Source organism: Dendrobates tinctorius, unplaced genomic scaffold, assembly GCF_039654945.1.
Source record: "Dendrobates tinctorius isolate UK_male_01 unplaced genomic scaffold, ASM3965494v1 ptg000035l, whole genome shotgun sequence".
Taxonomy (NCBI): Eukaryota; Metazoa; Chordata; class Amphibia; order Anura; family Dendrobatidae; genus Dendrobates; species Dendrobates tinctorius.
This window is the reverse complement of record NW_027361703.1, coordinates 40,178,203-40,204,403: the sequence shown is the minus strand read 5'-3', so window position 1 is coordinate 40,204,403 and position 26,201 is coordinate 40,178,203. Positions and strand designations below refer to the sequence as shown.

The 26,201-nt window shown below is 41.8% G+C and overlaps 1 protein-coding gene across 2 annotated transcripts in view; it reads left to right on the top strand.

The window, feature by feature from the left end:
* Positions 1–26,201, top strand: part of GRM8 (glutamate metabotropic receptor 8) — a 1,729,433-nt gene that overhangs the window by 25,833 nt on the left and 1,677,399 nt on the right. For both annotated transcript variants that reach the window (XM_073573421.1, XM_073573422.1), the window contains exon 2: positions 22,525–23,343. In XM_073573421.1, the coding sequence (XP_073429522.1) occupies positions 22,819–23,343 (525 nt within the window). In that variant the 5' untranslated portion in view covers positions 22,525–22,818. The remainder of the gene's footprint in view (positions 1–22,524; positions 23,344–26,201) is intronic.

Genomic DNA, 26,201 nt, shown 5'->3' with positions numbered 1-26,201 from the left:
TCCAAACTAACAAATCTGCCTTTAGGGAGCGAACAAATCTGCCTTTAGGGAGCGGTTGAGTCAAAATCTGTGGCCCGGCTGGGTAATGCCCTTTGTTGCCAATGATAATCCATGCGAAAAAGCTCTGCCCGTTGGCATTACCCGACAAGCTTAGCTGAGCAAACCTAGTGAAGACAGCATTTGCTGTAGGGTGACTTTTTTAGCTGCAAGGAAACATTCTACCGTTTGCAGTTTTTTTTTTGCAGTTTAGCCGCCGGTAAACGAAAAACCATTTGATTGGCATCTATTTCGAACGAAAAACCATTTCATTTGTGTCTATTTTGATGTCGAGGAAAGGGAGCACGTTGCACGGACCGATCATTTTTTTCTGTGATAGTGGTACTACAAAATGCCGAGATATAAACTTAAACTTTTGGAGAAGGAGGGAACAGAGTTTAGAGTCCCTAGGTCCGTTGACAAAAGTCATCGAGGCTGTGAATTGTTGAATTGCTGCCTGTTTCGTATTGCACTACCCAGTCTAGGAAGGTATTGAAAAGATCAAAGTAGTGGCATGAAATCAAGCAGCCCATTGGTAGGCACATGTCGAAATAAAACAGCTGGTCCACCTTGCATCCCAACAATTGGAAGCATTTAGGGTGCACAGGCAATAGGCGGAAAGCTATCTTTGTCGGATTTTGCCAGCAGGGCACCAGGCAATGCTGCGCTCGAGTTCGACTGCTCTGTCAAACGAAGCATTGGTTGCGGATGCCTCTCCTGGGGGTATTGCGTCGTTAGCCGAATCGCCTTTAGGGTAGGAAGGGTGAGCCGATATTTACCGGGTACCCCTTTTTTTTTTTGAACAATACCTAAAGGCGAGACTCTAAAAATTTTTAAATGGCAATGATTTAAATGGGCCTGCCATCCTGCCTAGTTCTACCTTTTTATAAAAAAAATTTTGTGATGTAAAATGTCGGGGAATACGCACACTGAATTTAGATTATTTGCCGACTTTGGTATTTGACTAAATTTGAAGGGGATAAAAAAAGCAGACTAGATATGAAGGGGATAAAAAAGCTATCTTTAAAACTGTAGATAGCTGCAGAGTAGCTTTGTTATTGGGATAAAGGCTTAGCCAGGGGCCCATGGTGGTTACGGTCACCGAGGTTATGCCTTGTAATCGTTCCGTTTGCTTTGCGAGTATCCCTTGATGCAGGGTGTCCACTTCCGCAGGCTGAGCAGAGGGTAATAAATAAATGATCATTCAGCATTAATTCATTATTGAGTTTTCTTCTTTAATAGATGCCTCACTCGGCATTGAAACATTATTGATAAGTGCCTCTCAAGCGCAATGTTTACTTGGCGGGTACACCTTGATTCAGGGTGGGATGATCATTCATGTCAGTATTTACAAGACGCGTTAAAACGGCAGTATCCTTCCTTAAAAAGTTAGCAGGCCCCTGGTCCACGTGCGACCACTAAATTCCAGAGTCGCTAGTTGTCGTGTAAGAAAAAGGTGGCGGTATTTATATGAATTATATATGACATCCTGATATTGAAACATTTTTTTAAATTTTTTTTTTTTTTTGTAGTAGATGTCTTTTTCGGCATTGGTTCATTATTGATTTTGCAATATTCACCAATGTGTGTCACAGGTAGAGTGATACACGAAACTGGTGTAACTCCAACTCCTGGACCCATATTCCACCTTTATATGTGAGACCCATACTCCACTGTCTGCCGGGTCAACCCCAAGGACACTTATTCCACCGTCCACTGAGTCCACTTCAGGGACGCATATATAGCATGGTGTAGATGAATTGAAAACGCTCTCCATTATCTGACAGGGAGCCGAGTGACTCCAAGTTTTGGAGGAACTCTGACTCCTGCTGTATCGTTGATTCCGGTTGGGAGTTCTTTTGAATTGGCCAGAAGTCCTGGGAGATTGGGAATGGGTCTCCTTGGCCAACATGCTGGTGATGTAGCAAGTGACGTCTGACGTTTTTGTCGTGTACCCTTTACCGAGTGACTCCCCTTTATGGAAGAAATCCGGCGATGATATGGCGGTTGGATTGGCTGGAGGCTTTGGGTGATGATTCACTCCAGCCGACAGGACGTGATGGAGCATGTGACATCTGACCTCCGCCGTGTGCCCAAGCCCAAGTGACTCCCATTGATGGAGGAACAGCAGTGTTGTCGGTGATTGGATTGGCTAGGAGCCCTGGGAGATTAATCACTCCTGATGCCAGCCTACATATCGTGATTATCGGATGCATCGGACAGCTCAGATTTGGCTGGTGAACGCCATCTAGAGAGACGAGATCTGTAGCGACTCCCATGTAAGTTGCGTTTCCAGTGGTTGCATAATGACGTGTTTTTGAGGGATAGCAGGAATGGTAACAGGAGTCGTCTGAGGAGGAGCGGGAGGTGCAGCAGCATCTATGCCTGGACCCCCTGCTGCTATTTGCGGTCATGTCACCGTATAGGGTTAAGTGGTGTGGGATGAGATTAAGACGGGGGTTAAGGTGGGTTACTTGCCATTACTACATGGTTGGCTGTAAGACTGTTAGTTAACTGTGCGGTTAAGCATGGGAGGTGGGATTATATGATTATATTCTATATTATGGGACGTGTAAGGGAGGACAGGGTCTATTAATGTATAGCCTTTATTCGCTGTTTGGAGAATGTTTGGGGGTGATGATGTGTGGATGGTAATTGGTGCAGTTACTAGATTAGTATTGCTGCAAGCATGGTGTTGCACGTGCTCATTGGTCCGCTGGACAGATCAGAATGCTCCACACCTGTCCCCCTGTGCCGGTAAGGTTGCGCCGGCAGGAGGAGCGGGGATAGTGTGGACGAAGCTAACCAGGAAGTACTCAGAGGGAAATCAGATATGATGTGCGAAGGGGGTGGAGACGGGCCGTGATATACTGGAAGGCGAAGCTGGCGCTGCTGCCACTCCTGTGGCTGCTACTCCACTGCTGCGAATCATCAAATAGAGGGCAGAGCTTCTCGTGCTGCGTGGAGTAGGCCCAAACCGGGGCCTAAATTTGTATGCCGCTCGCAGCGGCGTGAGCGATGGGCAAGAACAGGGGGCTGGCGGATGTCCTGAACGCCGAGTGCTGGACCTGAAGACTACAGATGGAGGTGGACCAGCAAATGGGACCAAAGTTGGGAGGCAGCAGTGAGGGACAGGGGCCCCGAGGGACCTAGCCAGGGGAAAAGCCACCGGGCACTGGGCCATAATACCCCGGGAGAAGCCGTGCAGGGGGATGAGACAAGAACGGGGCAGTAACATGGCCCGCACAGCATCCGGGAGCAGCGAGAGCAGATGCTTCGCTGTGCGCTGGGGGAGGACAGGGAAGGAGTGAAGTTGCGGACAATTAGTGGGACTGGGTAATATGGAGAGGCTGGCTGATAAAGGGGGTGAGGGGAAGGCGCAGGGAGGTGAGCGCCAGGGCCAGAAATAAGGCCTTGAGGCAAGAGTTCACCTTCCTGCGCCATTCTCTGAAGGGCCTGATAAGGAGGTCTTCAGGAGACACAAACAAACACAACCACTTCTGAAGGGTCAGCCAGGGAGAAAGAGGAAATCACTGACCCTAGGCACTGCATTTAACCCCTGAGGGTGTGGCCGGAGGCCCCTTCCTCTTCTTCCCGCTGGTCAGTTGGGCGTCCCAATCAAGGCATCACCTGGGGGAGTAGTGGGAGGGGGGAATGGACACTGTATGGAGTTTCTATCTAGATTATCTCCTGATGATTCTGTCACACTAAGGTGCGACCCGTCTTAATTGTCTGTGGCCGAATTGTAGCTTTGGCACAAGGTATACGTATACTCGAGAAAAGAATACACAAGACAAGAGGGTATCGTGTCAGTATGATTCTTCTCTGTCTTTAATCAAACGTGTACAGCTTTTATAACAGAATTTGAGCTACATCATCAGTTACATCATGGGCATGTTTCCAGTTACTATTTGCATTTCCCAGGTCGCTACACAATTATTATGTACATTTCTGGGCTACCGTTGACTGCTCCCACATTGCTAGATAATACTTATATACACAAGTATTGTCTTCTAGCTTGACTCACCCTGGTCCACCCAGTTTATTCAATATTTGATGAAGCTTAGGTGAGTGATACCATACAGAAACAACTCTAAGAAAATATAAGAAAATATAAGAAAATCAGAAGTATCTTAAAGCAACATGATCCCAATATCCAGCAAAGCGTCCATATAGTGATACAGTTTTGATTCTTGTATATATTCATGTGCCATATATTCTTCCCTTAACACTCCTAGGGGGCTGAAGGCTGAAAAACCAAACAGGCCTAAGCATCCTCAAAGGTAAAAGGTACAGTTCCAGGAAGTTATTCAAAGTTGTCCCCAGTCTTGAAAGTACACTTTGAGTATCAGAATCTACAGTAGCTTTAGAAGGTATTCACCCTCCTTGGCATTTTTCATGTTTTGCTACCTCACAACTTGGAGGAAAACTAATCCTGCTCCTTCAAGTTCAATGGTTTCTCAGGTGAACAGCAATATTCAAGTCTGAGCACAGATTCTCAGTTGAAATAGGCTACTCCAAAACATGTACACATTTCCCCTTACACCACTTGTGTGTTGCTTTATCAGTATGCTTTTGCTCACTGTCTTGTTGTAAGGTAAACCTCCATCCCAGTTTCAATTAAGTGACAAACTGAAACAAGTTTTGCCTAAGAATATTCCATTTTTCTTGTCCCTGCTGCCGGAAAACATCCCCACAGCATGATGCTGCAACCACCATGTTTCACTGTGGGGAAGGTGTTCTTGGGGTGTTGAGCTGTGTTGGTTTAGCATCATATATGAGAAAAGAGAAGAGGCGCACTCTGCTCAAGGAAGGTGCAGGCTGAATTTGGGTGGGCCCAAAATACTGGCTTAAAGGAAAACAGCTGCACTAAGACAATGTTATAATTTGAAAAATAATTTTAATTATTTATTACAATTGTAATGTATTGTAATAAATACTTAAAATTATTTTATAACATTGTATGAGTGCAGCTGTTTTCCTTAATGGTGGTTTAGCGTCAGACATAGTGCTTACCTTGGTGACCAAAAAGTTACATTTTGGCCTCATCTGACCACAGCACCTTCCTCCATACATTTAGGGAGTCTCCCACAGTCTTTTGGCAAACTCAAAAAGAGCCTTACAATTTTTGTGTGTAAGTAAAGGCTTTTTTCTGCCCACACATCAATAAAGGCCACCTCTATGGAGTGTTCGGTTTATTGTGGTCGCATGGACAAAACTCCAGTCTCTACTTGGGATCTCTGCAGCTTCTTCAGGGTTACCTATGGTTTTTGTGCTACCTCTCTGATTAATGCCTCCCTGCCGGGCAGAGAGTTTTGGTCGGTGACCCTTTCTTTACAAGTTTGTTGTGGTATCATGGTCTTTCCATTGGATGATAATGAATTTGATTGTACCCCGGGGGATCATCAGAGATTGGGATATTATCTTCTAACCCAATCCTGATTTGTACTTCTCAACAACTTTGTCCCTGACTTGTTTGGAGATCACCTTGGTCTTCATGGTGTTGTTTGATTAGTGGTGCCTCTTGCTTAATGGTGTTGCAGCCTCTGTGAGCTTTCAGAAAAGGTATATACTGACATACCATGTGACCCTTAGATTGTACACAGGTGGACTTCCTTTCACTAAGCATGCTAGTTATGAAAGTAATTGCTTGCACCAGAAATTTTTAGGGGCTTCAACGCAAAAGGTGTGAATACATATGCACATGCCAATTTTTAGCTATATGATCCCATAAATTTAATTTGTGCCTATATATTTCTCAATTCACTTCACCAACTTAGACTATTTAGTGCTGAATGCATCACTCACCAATATGTAAACACAGGTTTTAATGTATCAAAATAGGTAAAAAGTTAAAGGGAGGAATACTTTCTCAAACTACTGTAAAATCCTGGCTTAGACCAAGTTCTCACAAGCATATTTCAGGGCAGTATACTGAACGCAATGCTCTGACTAACTGCAGGTCTCCTGACTCAAACTTACAGTCTCATAGATTCATAGGAGGCCGTAAGATTGTGTCAGGAGACACACCACCAGACTGGGCATCGCAGTCCATGTACCGACTCAGAAATATGCTTGTGTGATCTTGGGATTCCGAGTGCAGTCCAATGTTTTACATGCACCTATAGACTTGAATGGTTGAGCATGATCTGATTTGTGGAATCACTCACAGCATGCTGCAATTGTTTCCACAAACAGTTTCGGTCTGTAGAAAAAAACGCCAATCTACACCGCCACATAGTATAACATTGATTCGAGTGCTACTCAAATAGACATCGGATAGCACTCGTCCGATTTACACACCTGTTTGAGCAATCCCTGATAGAGATGCTGCAGGATTGGCTGGATTATATACAATTCCTTCATCTCTTATTTGTGAGTAATTTCTATATAAATTAGAGCCCATACCCACTGACAGCAAAAGTGTTAGGAGTTGGATTTCTGCATTTACTCAGCAGGGATCCAGATCCTCACATTCTGCACTCTCCTACTATTTATCCACTGCAGAGGAGATTGCCTTGCAGCAAATCTCTCCTGAGGCTAAGTCCTTCTGTCCTCCTACTGAGCATGCTCATGGGACGATCTCCCATTGGAGATCGGGAGTCATGTGCTCAGGTCCCCCTCCAGTTCTCATTGGTCCATCTCAGAGATCTGGAAGCGTGCAGAAGATCCCGGCTGCTATAAAAGGCGCACATGGCTGTTCCGCCATGCGCTAGTATAGACTTACTTGCTGCTGCTGTGTGTGAGGACGGATGCATGATTCTGGTGACTGACTCATTTGAAACCCCTTCCCTCTGATATTACGCATGTGGATAGGGACTGAGTTAGAATCAGCGCCAGCGCTTCTCTGCTGCAACATCCACAGCTGCTAGCGTCCGACATTGCGCTTGCGCCTTGCCTTTGTCGTTTAGCGGTAGTGTCCTCGCCGCGCTGCAGTAGCAGCCTCCTTTGCGTTCGCAGTTGCACACGGTAGGTCTAGACGGACGTAGTGCCGCCATCTTGGGCTACTCCTGTGACCTTATACCGTGTGTGCGTTTTTTACTGAGCACTATGACTACAACAGGCTCAGTCATTTATGTTTGTACTTTTTGCCATCTCTGTGAGTTAACTGAGATTGCTCTGCGCACCTGGGTGAAGTTTAACCCTTTGTGCATTTCCGCCATATTGCTCCTGCCACCACTTAGCAGCGGTTATATCACCTACTGCTCGGTGGACCCCGAGCGGCGAACGCACTTTATTATTATTTTTATTTAGTGCGTTCCGCCGTTCCTAACAAAAAGAGCTTAAGCCCTTTACAACTTTTGATGTACCTATACATCATGGCTGGGTAAGTGTTCCCGACCATTGACGTATAGGTACGTCATGTCGATCGTGCAATCATACAGGCACAGAAGTGGTGCAATGCAATTGCCACTTGGAACTCTGCTTATGTGATACCTGAGCCCTGGCTATCACGTTTACAGCCCTCGATGATCTTTCATCCAGCCCCCAAGCTAATTCCCAGGAACTGCAGTGCATGGGCTGGCATCTGCATTTGATGGCCACTGGCCCATTAATTTCTTATTGTGCTGTGAGCACATGAACGCAGTGTTCACTATTGAGTGTGAGGCGTGTGCAATGAAACATTATGTCTCAACACCAGTTTCAGCATCAGGACGTACTTTGAGGATGGAGTTTGCTCGCAATTTGGGCAGCCCCGAAAGATGGTATAAATATCCAAATGGCCCTTGACAGAAAAACGATTTGCCGCCCTTGCTGTAAATGCTGAGATCAATATAGATTGCAACATATAGGAGGCTTGTAGAGGGAGGGGGCTCCTTCTCAAATCTGATCGGCACCCCCATAATATCATTGCAAGGACCTTATCACAGTCATGGCAACCCAAAGTAATAATGATGACCTCCAGGTCTGCCAGCAATATTGACCAGCTAAGACCATGCCAGGAGCATGATCTAAGAGGCTTCTGTCAGCCTAACACTGACACATATAATTCACTGTAATTCCGGGGGTTAAAAATGCTCACTACACATCTAGATAAATTCCTCAAGAAGTGTAGTTACCAAAATGAAGTGACTTGTGGGGGTTTCTGCTGTTTTGGCATGTCAGGGGCTCTTCAAATGGGACATGACATCTGCAATCTATTGACCTCACTAATTCAATTGACGCTCCTCCCGTGCCAAGTGCTGCCATGTGCCCATATGGAGTATGGGCATACTCAAGAGAAATTACACAAGAGATTTTGTGGTCCATTTTTTTTCTGGTACCCTTGTGTAAAGGAAAAATTGGGGCTAAAGCAACATTTTTGCTGGAAAAATTAGACTTTTTTAGTATGAATAGTAAAATACTCTAGGTTGTGGGATGTGATGTAAGCTTCCTGATTGCTGCCAATTGGAAATTAGTTGTTACATTTAGATTGAGATCTCAATTTACAGACATTAATATAAAAGCAGTAAATCAATTTGTTTGAGAATTTGTAATTAATGTAGAGGGAATCTGTCATCTGATTAATGCTGCCAAAACACAGGCAGTATGAATTAGATACTTATTGCATTATTGCAGCTTTATTTGTTTGCCTCATTTTAGAGAAAACATAATTTAAAAAAATCAGCCTCAGATTATACTTTTTGGTTAACTTGTCTAAGGCAGATATCTTGTGGCTTTTCCTTTCTCCAATCACTTTGACTAACAGGTTTCTCCTAATGCACACATGTAGGGAGAGACTTGTCAGCCTAGGGGATCAGAGTGTTGAGAAGGCACCAGGAACCGGCCTCGGACTGGCTGTCAGTCACACAGGCTCCTGCCGAATTTAAACAGTATGTTTTCTCCTGAAAGGCTGCAGCATTTTCGAGTAAAACAGAAATGGCTGTTATAACATAACACATCAAGTATCTGGTTCATATTGTCTGTGGTTTTTTCAGTATGAATAAGATGATAGATTCTTTTTAAGCTCCTTATACACGCCTAAATATTTATAGTTCAACACCAAGAAGGAACCGTCATTGAATTATTCAATCACCAGATCAATAGACATGATAATGATATGCAAGTGATGGAAAAATGGAAACAACATGTTCAAAACATTTCGCGCAGATATATGCGCAATTGCATGCCTTGGCACGCTTTCAATGAGTTTATTAATGGGCGCACATGATGATTTTCATGCACAAGTGCATTCAGTGTGACAGAGCTTTCCTCAGACAACCATTAATATCTCAATGATAGCAGCCAAGGGGTATAAGTGCGAATATATCTGCTCATGGCGCTCATACTTGTTACTGAATAAATGCTTGCAAAATTTGTCTATGATTAACATCTCTATAGATCCTGTGATTTCCATAATTCTACAACTTTTCCTTCTTGGTGTTGAAATGTATTTGTTGAGGAACTTATATTATAAATCATTAAAGCACCACTCCAGAGTTTTTCTTTATTTGTGGGCAGGAGTGATACTTCTAATGTGTGTTCCCTGCCCCTAGTATTATACTTACCAGCCGATATCTTCATCTGTTATAGGCGCCACTCTGGTCGTCTTCTGCAGGTTTTGACTATCTGGATCGCTCCAGTGATTTGTGGACAATCCAGAAGTCACTACTCAATGGAAGTTTATGAGAGCCTCATTCTGCCTCTCATAGACTTATATGGAGAGCTGGTGACCTTTACTTCTGACTTCTGGTCAGTCAGACGTTGCGGACCACGATGGTGCTGTGGAACCAGAGAGTTACTGATAGAAGGTGAAAACAGCAGCTGGTAAGTATGAGAATATAGCCAGGGACTTTAGAGTAGTAGCACCACTCCAGCTCTAAAAGCTCAAAATGCTGGTGTGGTGATTAAAGAAACAAAATTCTACTATTGTCTCTTAGAGATAATTGGATATACTAAGAAGAGGGATAATTTAGAGTAAAAGTTTAATTTTACAAGTTTGATTTATAATAGTAGCTGAATTCTTGATATTGTCTCCAAATGTGCTGACACTGAAAGGATAAGCTTCATACAGCATTGTTTTTGCCGAAGGGTAGTCTTTGGCCTATTTGACAGAAAGAAAATCTAAGACACTATATTGCGTATTACTATGTTGTACATATTCTGCTGGTATAATGTAATGCATGTTTATAAAACTGCAGCTACAAAGAAGAGATGTAGGTACTTTTATTCTGATGAGAGGATGATAGCTGGTGGGGAATGTAACCTAAATTTTTATAAATACTATTTAAGAGGATATACAAACTAAAATGGAAATGTCCTGAAGAAAAAAGTTGTGTCATTACCACACAATCACCAATAGCATTACTTTAGTAAATAACACTTACAAAATTAATATTAGTTGGCATGGTCGGAGATAAGCTTACAGGGCCCACATCCACCTACAAAGCAGGTGGAATCATGCAGTTGGCATGGTCGGGGATATGCTTACAGGGCCCACATCCACCTACAAAGCAGGTGGAATCATGCAGTTGGCATGGTCGGGGATATGCTTACAGGGCCCACATCCACCTACAAAGCAGGTGGAATCATGCAGTTGGCATGGTCGGGGATATGCTTACAGGGCCCACATCCACCTACAAAGCAGGTGGAATCATGCAGTTGGCATGGTCGGGGATATGCTTACAGGGCCCACATCCACCTACAAAGCAGGTGGAATCATGCAGTTGGCATGGTCGGGGATATGCTTACAGGGCCCACATCCACCTACAAAGCAGGTGGAATCATGCAGTTGGCATGGTCGGGGATATGCTTACAGGGCCCACATCCACCTACAAAGCAGGTGGAATCATGCAGTTGGCATGGTCGGGGATATGCTTACAGGGCCCACATCCCCCTACAAAGCAGGTGGAATCATGCAGTTGGCATGGTCGGGGATATGCTTACAGGGCCCACATCCACCTACAAAGCAGGTGGAATCATGCAGTTGGCATGGTCAGGGATATGCTTACAGGGCCCACATCCACCTACAAAGCAGGTGGAATCATGCAGTTGGCATGGTCAGGGATATGCTTACAGGGCCCACATCCACCTACAAAGCAGGTGGAATCATGCACTTTGAGGCACTATTAAACTGAAAAGGGTCGATATACTACTCTTGCACAGGGGCCCTCTTCTGTCTATGACCGCCCCTGATTGAATCAATATTCTGACGATTTTGTTCACAGCAATGTTACATATAGATAATAGTGCCATAAAATGGCGATATATAGACACTTAAAATAGTATTGCCTTTCAATTTGAAAATAATGTATTGTCAAAACATGATACCAATGTTCCAAAGATAGCCCCATAAGGATCGCAGTACTACTATACTAACCCCCTTGTCCAGTCCAGACATTATTTATATAATACTATCAAAGTGTCCAAACAATATTCCTAAATATGGTAAAGAAAAAAATATCATTTAGTGTAGACATAGTCTTGTTACCTAAGGCACAAATATTTTCCTCCTATAAATCCAAAAAATGTTACAACATAAAGTACCTTAAGACCAGTCTGCAGTCGCCCTATGTGACTGTAGACTTGTGAATCATCACATCGCACTCACTGTGTGCAGTGAGGATTCTCTGGTGATGGTATCAGGAAAAGGCTGGCGCATGAGCGCAAGTATGCGATTTGAAAACATGCAGTCATGTGCAGACTAGGTGAGCGCGGCCTCACTCTTGGCAAGTGCATTGAGCGAGGCCAGACAAGTCTAGTCAGAATGTGGCTGGAAGTGTGCAAAAGCGAGCACTGTGAGGATTTACTAGTCTGCAGTCACATAGAGTGACTGCAGACTTGTAGCCTAAGACCGGACAACTCCTTAAGTATGGTATCTAAGCACATGCTACGCAGACACATACGCAGAAGGCCTGAATCTATACTCCAGTGCACACTGACTACATACATGCATGAACGCACACAAACACAATGATTACATTCACAAGTTCACAAACAATTGCACCTTGTGCTTCAGTAGCTCTCCCTTTACATTTACAGTATATAGTAATCAAATGTATCTACCGGCAATACATTTCCAACACTTTTTTGGATATAGTACAGTAATAATTTTTTTTGGGGGGCGGAGGGGGAAAAACCTGACCTGATTGCCTAAAATATATGATGCATAACATTTCAAAAGGGTTTTTTTCCAAATAGTTGTATGTGTTATTAGTAATTATGATTGTTTTCAAATGTACATAGTAGACACATATCTAACTGCCTGATATTATTTGTGACATGCTTATGTATATAACCTTATACCATAACTCATCTGATGTCAAAAATACATGTTCCCTTTTAGTGGCAATTATTTGCATGATAAAATAATGTTTTCTACAGTAACGTTCTTTATAAAGTAAAAATCTCACAGGAAGGGTGAAAATCAAAATGATGCATTTCCATTCACAATAATGTCTTTAAACATTAGAGATAAATGTGGGAATTGGTGCATAAAATGGTAAGACTATCCCTGAGGAAATGCTTCATGCTCTAACTGATAAAGTATATGTCGGTGTAGTTAATTGCTTAAAAACAAAATTTAGTCATGAGAAATATATATATCCTAGCATGTAAATATACATACTTTTTTTTTTACATAAAAGCTGAATATTTACATACTTATGGGGTAATGCTGTATTTAATATCAATATGTTCTAAACCCTCATCCTTTGGGCTTTATTTTACATCTGTATACCCCTGATTTCAAATGGTTGTGATTTGCTAATTAAACATAGTTAGGAATTTATTTATATTGACATTTACTTTATTTGGATTTTTCTATTCTTAGAGAACCCCCTTTTCACCTGCATTTGGTATGTCAGTCTTAATGAAGGGTTCACTAGAGTACCATGCGCCAAATGTTAGGCATCGAGCTCCCGCCAATGCACAGGGAGAATCTCAAGCCATGTCCTCTGCGGTCTCCCATTCTTCTGCAGCCACAGAGGTTCCTGCTCAGCAGAAATGTCAGTCCCAGCATCTTGCTCAGGCCAATGCTATGCGCTTGGTTGCTGCTGCTGCCGCCGCCCCAGGTTCAGCTATAGCATTCAGCATTAGTCTGTGGTGAGCAGACGCTCCTGGGACTATGTCCTGCTTTTCTCCATCTGAGCATGCCCGTGAGACGACCGCTCATTGGTGGTCGGAGGTCACATGCTCAGGTCCTCAAGCAGCTCGGATTGGACCATCAGCAAGGTCCTGGAAGGCTGCGGTTATAAAAGGATTGCACGACCGTGCGCTAGTATAGTCCATGTGGAGTGAGAGTTGTATGCATGTATGATTGTCTCTGGTGAATGACTCATTATGAAACCCCTACCCTTGGTACGCATGTGTTATTCAGCCTTGTCAGTTAGTGCCTAGGCTGATAGTGCAGGTAGGAGGCAAAGTCAGGGACAAGTATCAGCGCCAAGTAGTGGCTTGCCTATACGGCACTGTGCACTCTGTCCGAATTCCACAGTAGCCAGCGTCTATTAGTGGCGTTCACAGGTGCGACGTCACGTGCTTAGTGGGTCTAGCGAGGTTCTTACCCCATGTCCTTGGGGTAGAGTCTTAGGACTGAACACTAGCACTGATTCAGCTGTGCCCTGTGACAGAAACAGGGTACGGTATCTGTACTCTGCCATTCCGTGGCTCTGTGAAGCAACAAAGCTCATCACAACTACACACTGGGAGGTTTTTAACCCACGTGTGTCCAGTGTGATACCTCCATTTTGTGTTTGCCGTTACCAAGCAGCATTTAACATCTATGCACGGTGGACCCCGGGCTGCGAACGCACCTTATTGCCATCTTTATATTATTTGGTGCATTCCGCCAGCCTTAACACCAAATTCAATTAACAAATTCTGCATATCTTTTCAGTGGCATGCACAACTGTGTGCCTTACTAGAAATGCTACTCCAATAATAAACTGGAGTAGCATTTCTGGTATAAAATATGCAGTAGCCTTTGCAAAATTTGATGGGCGGCTGTAACTACGCCTCTTCCCATCTTCTCCCATTTTGGCAGAGTTGCTTAAAACTAGTATGAAAACGCCAAGTCGCCACATTTTTGCACAATTCTGCATTGCACTAAAATGTTGAGACTTTTTAAAGTCAGTATTCTGGCATAAAACCTTTGATAACTTGCCCCCATAATGTTTTAACTCTTTAGTGTAGAATCACAGGAGACCTTGTGTGCCTCCTGTGGTATAGCAAAGGGTGTTTTACTGGATGGGAGATGCATTTCTCCCAGCAAGTTAATGTTTGGCCGGGATTTTCCCTAAAGACAAGGACCTGCGATGAGGTCATGGTCATGTGATCAGCCCATGTGTAGCGGAGGTTGGTATTTGGCACATGGTGAGTGTGTGTGCAAGATACAGGAACTGGGCTGGAATTAGCCTGAATTTGTTAGCAGGATTACCCATGCTGCAAAGCTATAGCAGCAAGACTCCAAACAACCCTGGGAATGGCACCTGGCGGATGCTGCTGACCTGGCAGCCGCTTAGTTAAGCCCGTCCCTTGCAAAGGTGAGTCTGGGATCAGTGGTTCTCCAAGCTGGAGTCTATTTGCGTTTTTCTGCTACTTTCTGTTAACCTGCTGTTTTAAAGTGACATTAAACCACTGAAATTGGACTATAAAGGGGGTTTTACACATAGCGATATCGCTAGCAATATCGCTAAAACGTCACTGATTTTGTGACGTTATAGCGATATCGCTATGAGTGATACTTACCTCCGACCGGCTCCCCCGCTGTCCATCGCTGATCGCGCGAGATTGGGCGGCTCCATTTCTCGTCGTCTGATTCCTGCTGGGCTTCCTGCTGTGTGAGACGAGCGACGCGTGGAGGCGGACGGGAGGACGTCTGGATCGCTGTGTGTGAAAGGTGAGTATCGTGCGCTGCGTCGCTGCTGCATCGCTGTGAGGTCTTTCTGTGTGGAAGCTCACTAGCGATCATTTAGCGATGCACCAGCGATCCTGACCCGGTCGTATCACTGGTCGTATCGCTGGTGCATCGCTAAATGTAAAAGGGCCTTAAGCCTGTGTATTGCCTCATTACTGCAGCTCTGCCATTGCCTACCAGAGCAAATCCCTACACTCCTTATAGTCTCCTGGTATTCTACAAGTTGTGATAGGTGATTTATTAAATCTTTATAAAGATAAACTCAGCCAGGATAAGCAGATAGGCTCTGATTCAACCTTGCCTTAACGCCTGTTTTTTATATACCGTAGTTTTGTATGTTTTGGGCCTTTTTTTTGTTTGCTCCCAAAAGATTATTTTATTTGCGCCTTGTTGAAGTCTGTTTTTTATGTTCTCGCCTGTTTTTTTATTTCTTTCTGCTTTGTTTTTCATTGCTTTCTGCTTTGTGGGAAGAGTTTAGTGATGTTTTCGTTTGATTTATCAATTTCACTCCAATCCGCCCCTGGTAGTATTTTCAAGTATGCCAATGTTTTGGAGCAATTCTTGCAACTTTTTGTGCCAAATTCAAAATAACAGTTCAAGACAGAACAGAAGCCCGATTTTGGCTTTGCACCAAATTCTCAAATAGAATGAGCTTTTCTTGATAAATTTGGCACTATAAATGGCAAAGACAAAAAAGGAAACCCCCCCACAAATGAGAAATTGGTGTCATGAGTGATACTTACCTCCGACCGACTCCCCCGCTGGTTATCGCTGATCGCGCGAGATTGGGCGGCTCCATTTCTCGTCATCTGCTTTCTGCTGGGCTTCCTGCTGTGTGAGACGAGCGACGCGTGGAAGCGGGCGGGAGGACGTCTGGATCGCTGTGTGTGAAAGGTGAGTATCGTGCGCTGCGTCGCTGCTGCATTGCTGTGAGGTCTTTCTGTGTGGAAGCTCACTAGCGATCATTTAGCGATGCACCAGCGATCCTGACCGGGTCGTATCGCTGGTCGGATCGCTGGTGCATCGCTAAATGTAAAAGGGCCTTAAGCCTGTGTGTTGCCTCATTACTGCAGCCCTGCCATTGCCTACCAGAGCAAATCCCTACACTCCTTATAGTCTCCTGGTATTCTACAAGTTGTGATAGGTGATTTATTAAATCTTTATAAAGATAAACTCAGCCAGGATAAGCAGATAGGCTCTGATTCAACCTTGCCTTAACGCCTGTTTTTTATATACCGTAGTTTTGTATGTTTTGGGCCTTTTTTTTGTTTGCTCCCAAAAGATTATTTTATTTGCGCCTTGTTGAAGTCTGTTTTATATGTTCTCGCCTGTTTTTTTTATTTCTTTCTGCTTTGTTTTTCATTGCTTTCTGCTTTGTGGGAAGAGTTTAGTGATGTTTTAATTTGATTTATCAATTTCACTCCAATCCGCCCCTTGTAGTATTTTCAAGTATGCCAATGTTTTGGAGCAATTCTTGCAACTCTTTGTGCCAAATTCAAAATAACAGTTCAAGACAGAACAGAAGCCCGATTTTGGCTTTGCACCAAATTCTCAAATAGAATGAGCTTTTCTTGATAAATTTGGCACTATAAATGGCAAAGACAAAAAAGGAAACCCCCCCACAACTGAGAAATTGGTGTCATAGAGTGTAGATTACAGGTGATGTCTTACAACCTGCCACGTGCATTTTGGAGGATGCTTCTAGCTCATTTTTCAGTATGGCATTGGACTGTTCTTTACAACTGGAGTTTTACGAGACAGTTTAGTTGCTATGAACTAATGTAGCTTGAAATGTACACATATATGGTTCCCAAGTGATTGGCTTAGCTTGTTAGCAAGTTGGAAAGGTGGTTCTGTAAATGGCTGCATGATTGTGGCCAACTGATTCATTTAATTACTGATACAGATTGCCAAGCCTGAGCAGACAGCTACATCCAGGTAATGCAAAAAAATATATCTAGTTAGTCACAGAAGGTGGTTAAGTGAAATATGTCAGTCATCAACCCATGAATGGTTGCAAGCAAAGGCTCCCATGTTACTGAATTAATATTCAATTGAACAAACAGATGCCTGTATAATTAAGTAGATGAATCCTGCTTTAACCCCTTCTAGCAAATGGACGCACTAGAACAATCCTAAATGCTGTATTAGTTTCATACAGAGACATCACTCTGCAAAGTCTGTGTTCAGAGATATATCTGCACCTGTCTATCTATTCCCAATAGCAATGGCAGGATGTACGGAATTTGACGGAGGGTGAGGTAAAACTTTAATTAAAAAAAGGTCTTCCAGAATGTTTTTTTAAATAATCAAATTAAATGTATAATAAAATGTGATTGTAAAACAGGCAATAACATTTACAAATGTACCTATTTCACATAAAATATTCCCCGATATGAATTCTTCACTGGAATTAATATGACTATGAAAATGGAGACACAATATTTTGTTCCCAATAAAGCATGCCTTAATTCAGCAAGTATCATAAACCTTAACAAAATAACACTTTACAGTAATTACACTTAGCTATTGAATGAAATGAATACCCAGAATTATTTCACGCACAGAATAAATTAAAGGGGTTGTCCATTACTAGGACAATCCCTTCTTAAACTAAATGTTCAGCCTTGATAAAATAATAAAGCCTATATTCACCTCCTGTGCCGGCTCTCTTCCAGTGGTGTCAGCACTTGTGATCCCAGGGCTGTGATACGGTAAAATGACACGTGATGCCCGGGGCCCAATCAGCGCTGGCGTTACTGTCTCCACCTCCTTTCGAAATGAACATGAAGAGGAAGTTAGAGATCATCTGTAGCCCGGACTTCCTCTTCATGTTCAATTTGTCCGAAGGCAGAGAAAGTGGTGCCAGTACTGTATGGATGCCGGGCATCACATGTCATTTCACCACCTCACAGCCCCGGGACCACGAGTGCTGACACCGCTGAAACGGAGCCGGCACAGGAGGTGAGTATAGGCTTTATTATTTTATCAAGGCTGAACATTTAGTTTAAGAAGGGGTTGTCCTAGTAGTGGACAATTCCTTTAATAAAAGTTAACCAATAAGTTATATGTATTCCAGAGTACAATGGAAAAAAATGAAACAATTTTGGTTCTCGTAGTGGATTTCAATAAAGAATAGAAATAAATCACTTTGTTTTCAAAGCTGGAAATAGGCAAGTCTTTAATGGGTTAACATGTGTTATTTCATTGCTATCTAGGTGGCTTCTGGATTTTGTGGCAGTTTAGAAATAAAACAGCTGGATACCTTTATATAAAAAATGGATTAAGATGCAAAATGAAATTGATGCTAGGGTGTAATGGCACCTACTGCACAGTCACTAAAGCTGTTAATCTGCTATTGTCAATGGATGCTGTGTTTCCATTGTTGTAACATGCAGTTATATATGTATAGGAGTGAGAAAAATATAAACTGTACACTTTAGAACAGGAGGGAAATTATTTAATTTATCCTTTATTAAGTTTGGTTTTGTTAAAGAAAATTTCATGCAGGAATTTCATTGTTAGGGTTCGTGCACACGACTGTACTTTCGGTCAGAGTGCTATCCCTCCAAAAATCAGATGGCACCCAGACCCATGTCATTCAATTGGGCAATGCGGATAACTCATTTTTTTCACTGACTAAACCTGCATGTAATAAAAATCACAGCATACCCTATTTTCCTGCAAAAATCAGATTAGACGCACTCATTCAAGTCTGTGGGTATGAGAAAAAATTCGGATGCCACACGGAGCCACATTATAGCATCTGATTTTACCCGGACACATTGCAATTCTGTAACATAGGAAACTGTAAATGGTCATGTAAATGATTAACTGCTGCAAAAAAATATTGCACACGGATGACAGGTGAGAAAAAAAGTCGTCCCACTTTTCTGTATGAAATTCTGACAGATTTTTGATACACTTGTGTGAACCTACCCTTAATAGAAATTTTCACTCACATTCTTTGTCAAATGAATTTCATTCATCGGTAATCCCAAACAAGTATTTTAGTCATGAACTCGACCTTCCTTGCACCAAAAAATAAATATGGATGAGGGAACCAATGCTAGGGCCGGTTTCATGTTTTTTAGGGCCCCGGGTGAAAGAGTCTTAGTGGACCCCTTTAACACATACCACAATTCATGATGCACAGATACAGCAGAGAAATATAGGTATAGTACAATGACAAAGATTTCACTTCTTACATTACATTTGTGATATATATTATAAATTCTACAAGAGGTCAGAAACCAGACTTCCATACAGTATTATGGGCACCACATAGTGCTCCATACAGAATAATGAGCCCCATATATTGCTCAATACAGAATAATGAGCCCCATATATTGCTCCATACAGTATTATGGGCATAATATGGTGCTTCAAGCAGCATAATGAGCCCCAGATATTGTTCCATACAGTATAATGAACCACATATAATGCTCCATACAGTATAATGAGCCACATATATTGCTCCATACAGTATAATGAGCCACCTATATTGCTCCATACAGTATTATGGGCACCATATATTGCTCCATACATTATAATGGACCCCATATAATGCTCCATACAGAATAATGAGACCCATATATTACTCAATGCAGAATAATGGACCCCATATAATGCTCCTTACAGTATAATGAACCACATACTGTATATTGCTCCATTTAGTATAATGATCCCCATATATTGTTCCATACTGTATAATGGGCTCCATATAATGCTCCATAAAGAATAATGAGCCCCATATATTGCTCAATACATAATGGATCACCTATAATGTTCAATACAGTATATGATGGGCTCCATATAATGCTTCAGCATCTGATGGGCCCTATATATTGCTCCATATATAATGGGCCCATACCATATAATGCTCCATAAAATATCGAATGGGCCCCATAGAGTATAAGGAGCTCCATGTATTGCTCCATACAGTATAATGAGTCCCATATAATGCTCCATGCAGTATATGATGGGCCCCATATATTGTTCCATACAGAATGGGGCCCATATAATGCTCTCTACAGAATAGTCCCCATATAATGCTCCATACATAACAGTCCTCATAAACAGTGGGGAAAAAAGTATTTAGTTAGCCACCAATTGTGCAAGTTCTCCAACTTAAGCATATGAAGGTCCTGGAGTGGTCTAGCCAGTCTCCTGATCTCAACCCCATAGAAAACCTTTGGAGTGAATTGAAAGTCCGTGTTGCCCAGCGACAGGCCCAAAACATCACTTCTCTAGAGGAGATTTGCATGGAGGAATGGGCCAACATACCACCAACAGTGTTTCCTGTGAAGACTTACAGAAAACGTTTGACTTCTGTCATTGCCGACAAAGGATATATAACAAAATATTGAGATGAACTTTTGTTAATGACCAAATACTTGTTTTCCACCATAATTTGCAAAATTAGTCTTACCAAATCAGACAAGGTGATTTTCTGGATTTGTTTTCTCATTTTGACTTTCATAGTTGTAGTCTACCTATGATGTCAATTACAGGCCTCTCTCATCTTTTTAAGTGGGAGAACTTGCACAATTCATGGCTGACTAAATACTTTTTTTCCCCACTGTAATGCTCCATATGTAATGGGCCCCATATGACGCTCCAGTGTATTTTGGGCCCATATAATGCTTCATATAAAGTATAATGGGACCCATATATGATGCTCCAGTGTATAATGAAACCCATATATGATACTCCAGTGTTTGATGGGCCCTATAAATGATGCTCCAGTGTAAAATGGACCTCATATATAATGCTCCAGTGTATGATGGGCCCCATATATGAAGCTCCAGTGTATGATGGGCCCCACATATGATGCTCTAATGTATGATGGGCCCCATATATGATGCTCCAGTGTATAATGAGCCCCATATATTGCTCCATATATAATGACCCCCATATGATGTTCCAGTATATGATGGTCCCCATATATAATGCTCCAAACATTAAACAAAAAAAAGAAATACTTACCTCTTATCACTGGCCACTGCTTTGCACTGGACTCCTCATCCTCGCCACCTTACGGCTCTCTAGACTGTGACCTCATCACACCCTCTGACCTGAATGTCACAGTCAGGAGACGTGCAAGATATCGCAGTGGTGGAGCGGGGAAAAGTAAGTATCGCAAGTGCTGGGGGCCCCGAGCAAGCAGGGGGGCCAACTCGCGGGCCCCGACAGAGGCACAGACACCAGGTTCCCATAGCGCGCCGATGTCCTCGATGGCAAGTGGGTTCTCCTCCTGCTCAGGTACTCAGCACTTGACTGGGTGCGTCGAGTGCTGAGGTCAGCTCCTGAGAAACGTCATACTAGATTGGTGCTTTTAATTACAGTAAAACTGACAACATAGTAGGTTATAGATCCTCTCAATCCATACATTTTTTCCTGGTGCAAATCACGTATCTGAGGAAGAGCAGAGTTGATGATAGAAATGTTATAACACTAGGCTTGGATGCCGTTGAGTTAAAATCCATTTGATTAAAGAGTAACCATCATTATAATCTTCATTTCATAAATCAATAGTACACATGAAAATAAGCAACTTTGATTTTATCAGAAAATCTGCTTTTTTCTCTGCCAAAATTGATCAGTCATTATCAAAATTCTCAATTATGAGGTAAAATCTGTATTCAGTGAAGAATGACTCTCCCATTACTGAGATTTTCTGATTTTGTTAGGTGGAAAATTTCCAACATAGTGCACATATTCTTAGGCTTCTTTCCTTCCATAGTGCCATACTTAAAATGTGTTACATTTGGGCAAAAACAGGGAAAAATGGAGCAATAATTGAGCACTGACTTCAAGGTAAAATCAGGCTGTAGCGTTTTTGCAGCTTGCTGTGAGACACTTTTAATATGTTGTGTTGAGCCACTCTAATATTAATTGCCAGACACAGCATATGGCTTATACTCTAGTGCTCAGCTTCATTAACACTGTAACATCACTGAAGAAGCTAGTGCACAGTACGTTTTACCAATTGCTGCATTCAGGGGGCCACAAACCACAATTGACTCTCAATCCGCTAGTTAGGGAACATTAGTCTGTAGCATGACAACCATATCTAGCTGTACTTAGACAATACAAAATAACTAAAGGCTATAATGAGGGAAAAAAAAGAAGAGAAAAACTCCCTTTATAGAATAGATGACTAACCATTAATTGGACACTTCTGCAAAAAAAATGTGGTCAGCTAAAGGTTTTTAGATTGCTGATGGCTTTGGTAACGGCATGGTTTGCTAATGGCTGACAGCCAACATCTCACTGCAGCATTTTTTGCTACAAAAAAAATATTTAAAAAAGCCAAAAACAACAAAATATTATTTACCTTCTTTAAAGTTAATATCAGAATTAATACTAGACATAATTTATCTTGATGATTGTACGTCGCCTAGCTTTCTCATCAAATAATGAAGCAAATTAGACTTGTTTTTCAGCACAAATCACTTTCAATATTGTTTTCATGGTCACTGACCTGAATTAGGCAAGGTATGCAGTGTAGGAAATGAGTCATAGCAATCTCAGCGCACAGTTGCATCTGTTATTTCAATGTATTTGTTAAGGTAATGTTAGTTATGTATTTGGCATATCTGGAGGGCAAGCGCAGAGACTAAACATATTTTGTCTGTTCTCTTTTTCAGGTGGACAGTACCTAATGAATATGACTTGGAGACAATTGTCTAACACCGAATCACTGCAAGACCTTCCCGATATATTAATTCAACTGCAATATTGTCTGAATATGAAGAATGTGCAAAATTGAATCATATGTTTTAATTCTAGTTTTGAGGCTGCTACAGAAACTGCTGATTTATCAGCTCAACCTTCCTATATAGTCACTTAGTGGGCACTGATGGTAGCATCTCGTAGATGCAACTTGAAAGGGTCTACGATTTTGCATCTTAAATTACAGCATTGGCTTTCGGATAGTGAACATGTCTTTGGCAAGATTGGCTTTGGAAAGAAAATCAATGTCTGGTGGTCTTTCCACAATGTTTTTGGTCATAAGGCTATACTGGATCTTAAGTTTGGTACATACAGTTGGAAGTCAAGAATATGCCCACTCTATCCGAGTGGAAGGGGACGTTATACTTGGTGGTCTTTTCCCAGTCCATTCAAGAGGAGAACGTGGGGTGCCTTGTGGGGAACTTAAAAAAGAAAAGGGAATTCACAGACTTGAGGCAATGATGTATGCCATAGACCAGATAAACAAAGACCAGGACCTTCTTCCAAACATTACTTTAGGTGTCCGGATCCTTGACACCTGCTCAAGGGATACCTATGCCTTGGAGCAATCTTTAACCTTTGTGCAAGCTTTAATAGAAAAAGATGCTACTGATGTAAGATGTGCAAATGGAGATTCACCTATTTTTACCAAGCCGGATAGGATATCTGCAGTGATAGGAGCTGCAGCAAGTTCTGTTTCCATTATGGTTGCTAATATATTAAGGCTATTTAAGGTAAGGTGTTTTACTTACACCCATACTTGCTGTTCTCTGTCTATGTGTAGCTTGCTTTTTCCTTCAAGTAGAATAATTTATACAAAGCGTGCTTCTTTTTATGGTTTACATTGACAAGCTCTGAATGTGGCATGTGTTATTGGAGTACTGAAGTAAATGAAATGTTTGTCTGCCAAGAGCTCTTGCATTATCACTTTCTTGTTTTAATGACCCATTTACCCCTGTTAGCGTCGGAATCATCTTTGTAGCAAGTGAATATAATCTGGTGATGCACAGTAATTTTGTACTTCTCAAAAGATTTCTGCAACAAGATATGTTTCTGAAATCCTCTTATAACCTTTTGCACACAGGGAACGCCATTAACAAAATACATGGATCAATAAAGTCAATAAAGTCAATAAAAAACCATTGTGCATATTGTGCCGAACAGAGGGATATGTAGATTAAATCAGAATCCTTTCTAATGCAGGAATAAATCAAGGCACCCTCATAAACACTTCATCACTCCCTTTTATAACCGTGATGTCATAGATGAAACTTCAATCCTTTCAGAAGATCTATGCAAAAATTCTCTATTGTGCTAACTATAGGAAGCTAACCTGTAAATCAATGTATGATCCATAAAACCTCTCGGAATATATATATATCACTATTAACCAAGATAGACACCCATCCCATACCACAGTCTTAACTTATGAGAAAGAAGAACCATGAATCAGGTATGGTTTTTTGACCAATTATCCACAATACTCCACCATTAAGGCTAGTGCTAAAGGTTCATATTTATTTAAGAAATTAACAGTATGTCTACATTATATTGACCAAAGTATTGTGACACCTACACGTTCCATAAGTATATTAGTTCTTCCAAACCCAACTAACCCAACCATGTCTTTATGGACTTTGCTTTGTGCACTTGGGCACAGTCATACTGGAACAGAAAACAGCCTTCTCCATACTGTATCCTAAAGTAGGAAGCATAAAATTGTCAAAAACTTCTTGGTAGGCCAAAGCCTTATTAGTTCTTTTTACTGGCACTAAGGGCCTACACCAAACTCTGAAAAAAAATTCCATAACATTATCCGTCCTCCACCAAACTTCACAGTGTGTATAATGCAGTCAGGCATGCAACGTTCTCCTGGCATTCACCAAACCCAATCTCATCCATCAGACTGCCAGATAATGAAGCACAATTTGTCCTTCCACAGAACAAGTTTCTACTGCTCCAGTGTTAATTGGTGCTTCATGTTATGTTTAGTATTGCACTTGGTGATGTGAGGCTTGCATGCAGCTGCTTGGCTAGGAAACCCATGCCATAAAACTCCCAGCACACAGGTTTTTATGCTGATATTAATGGAAGATGAGAATTAGAGCTCGGCAGTTTTTGTGTCAGCCGAGCGCTGGTGACATTTATGCGCTTTGTGCCTCAGCACAATGTTCCCACTCTGTAACTGTATGTGGTCTCCACTTTGTGGCTGAGTTTCTGTGATTGCTAACTGCTTCCATTTTTCAATAATACCACTCATAGTTAATCATGAACTGATTGTGAAGAAAGAAAATTCATGAACTGAGTTGTTGCAGTGGTGACACTCTGTTACAGTAGAGTATTGTAATTTAGTAAGACCTTTCGAAAAAGGAATTTTTTTTTACAAATGTTGGTAAAGTCAGACACACCTGTGGCAATGAGACTGAATGGAAAACCTGAATTAAATTATTAAAGATTACCTAGGGTCTAAGAAGTAAGGTTTCTCCTTGCGGAGAGTGACATGCCAGCTGTGGCTTGTCAAGGTAAGGAGACTTATTCGCCGTGCAATGCTCCTCTGGGAAAATAATATGCAAATTGCCTCTTCAGAAAGAAAGAGGACTTTTACTCTACAGCGCCACCTATTGGTAGTAGCGATCCTACAAGTCACAATCAACCCTTTAACGAGTCTTGTAGTATGACTTAGGATACAAGCCAAAAAGATTCTGATTTGGCTTGTATCCTAAGTCAAACTACAAGACTCGTTAAAGGGTTGATTGTGACTTGTAGGATCGCTACTACCAATAGGTGGCGCTGTAGAGTAAAAGTCCTCTTTCTTTCTGAAGAGGCAATTTGCATATTAAAGATTACCTATCATTTTTTTAATGATAGGTACTGCCTAGCATGTCCTGCAGATCTTGAGACTTCCATCAATCACTTAAAGAGCCACACTAAAAGTCAAACGCATGAGGCACATGCTCTCAGCTCCTGCTTTAGCGCGCACAGGAAGAGTTGCATTGGCTTAATAGAAAGTTAATGCGCCTATACACAGAGTGGAATACTGGTTTACAGGCTTTCTGGTGAAGTTGTACACCATTCTGTGCAGAGTACTTCTGCCTGACAAGCAGCAAATTTCAGGGTTTCAAGACTCACCTCTACCGATCTGCCAGACAGATTAGGTAGTATCTTTCATTTAAAAAAATTACATTATAGGTATTCTATTAAAGATTAAAGTGGTTGTATTTTGACAATTTTGTGATGAATTCAGTAGAAATAATCAATAATGTTGAATTCAATGTCACTATTTTCATCTATTGTGCATCTTTATTTATAAGTAAATCTTTCTAAGATTATTTCTGATTGCATGTGCTATAACATGAGAATAACTTTGACCTTTGACAGGCAGTATGGACTTTAGCACTTTTTATCTGAAGATACAATCTTAAGTACCATGTAAAAACCAAGTACTCTTTTCTAAGCCTGCAAAATTTATTGAAAAAGCTGAATTTGGAAGGATTGTTTAGTATCTCAGAGGCATCTTCCTACCGTAAATGTAAAAATGTCAAATATAGGTATATAGACGGCATTAATGTGTCTGAACTTATCAGCTGTCAGA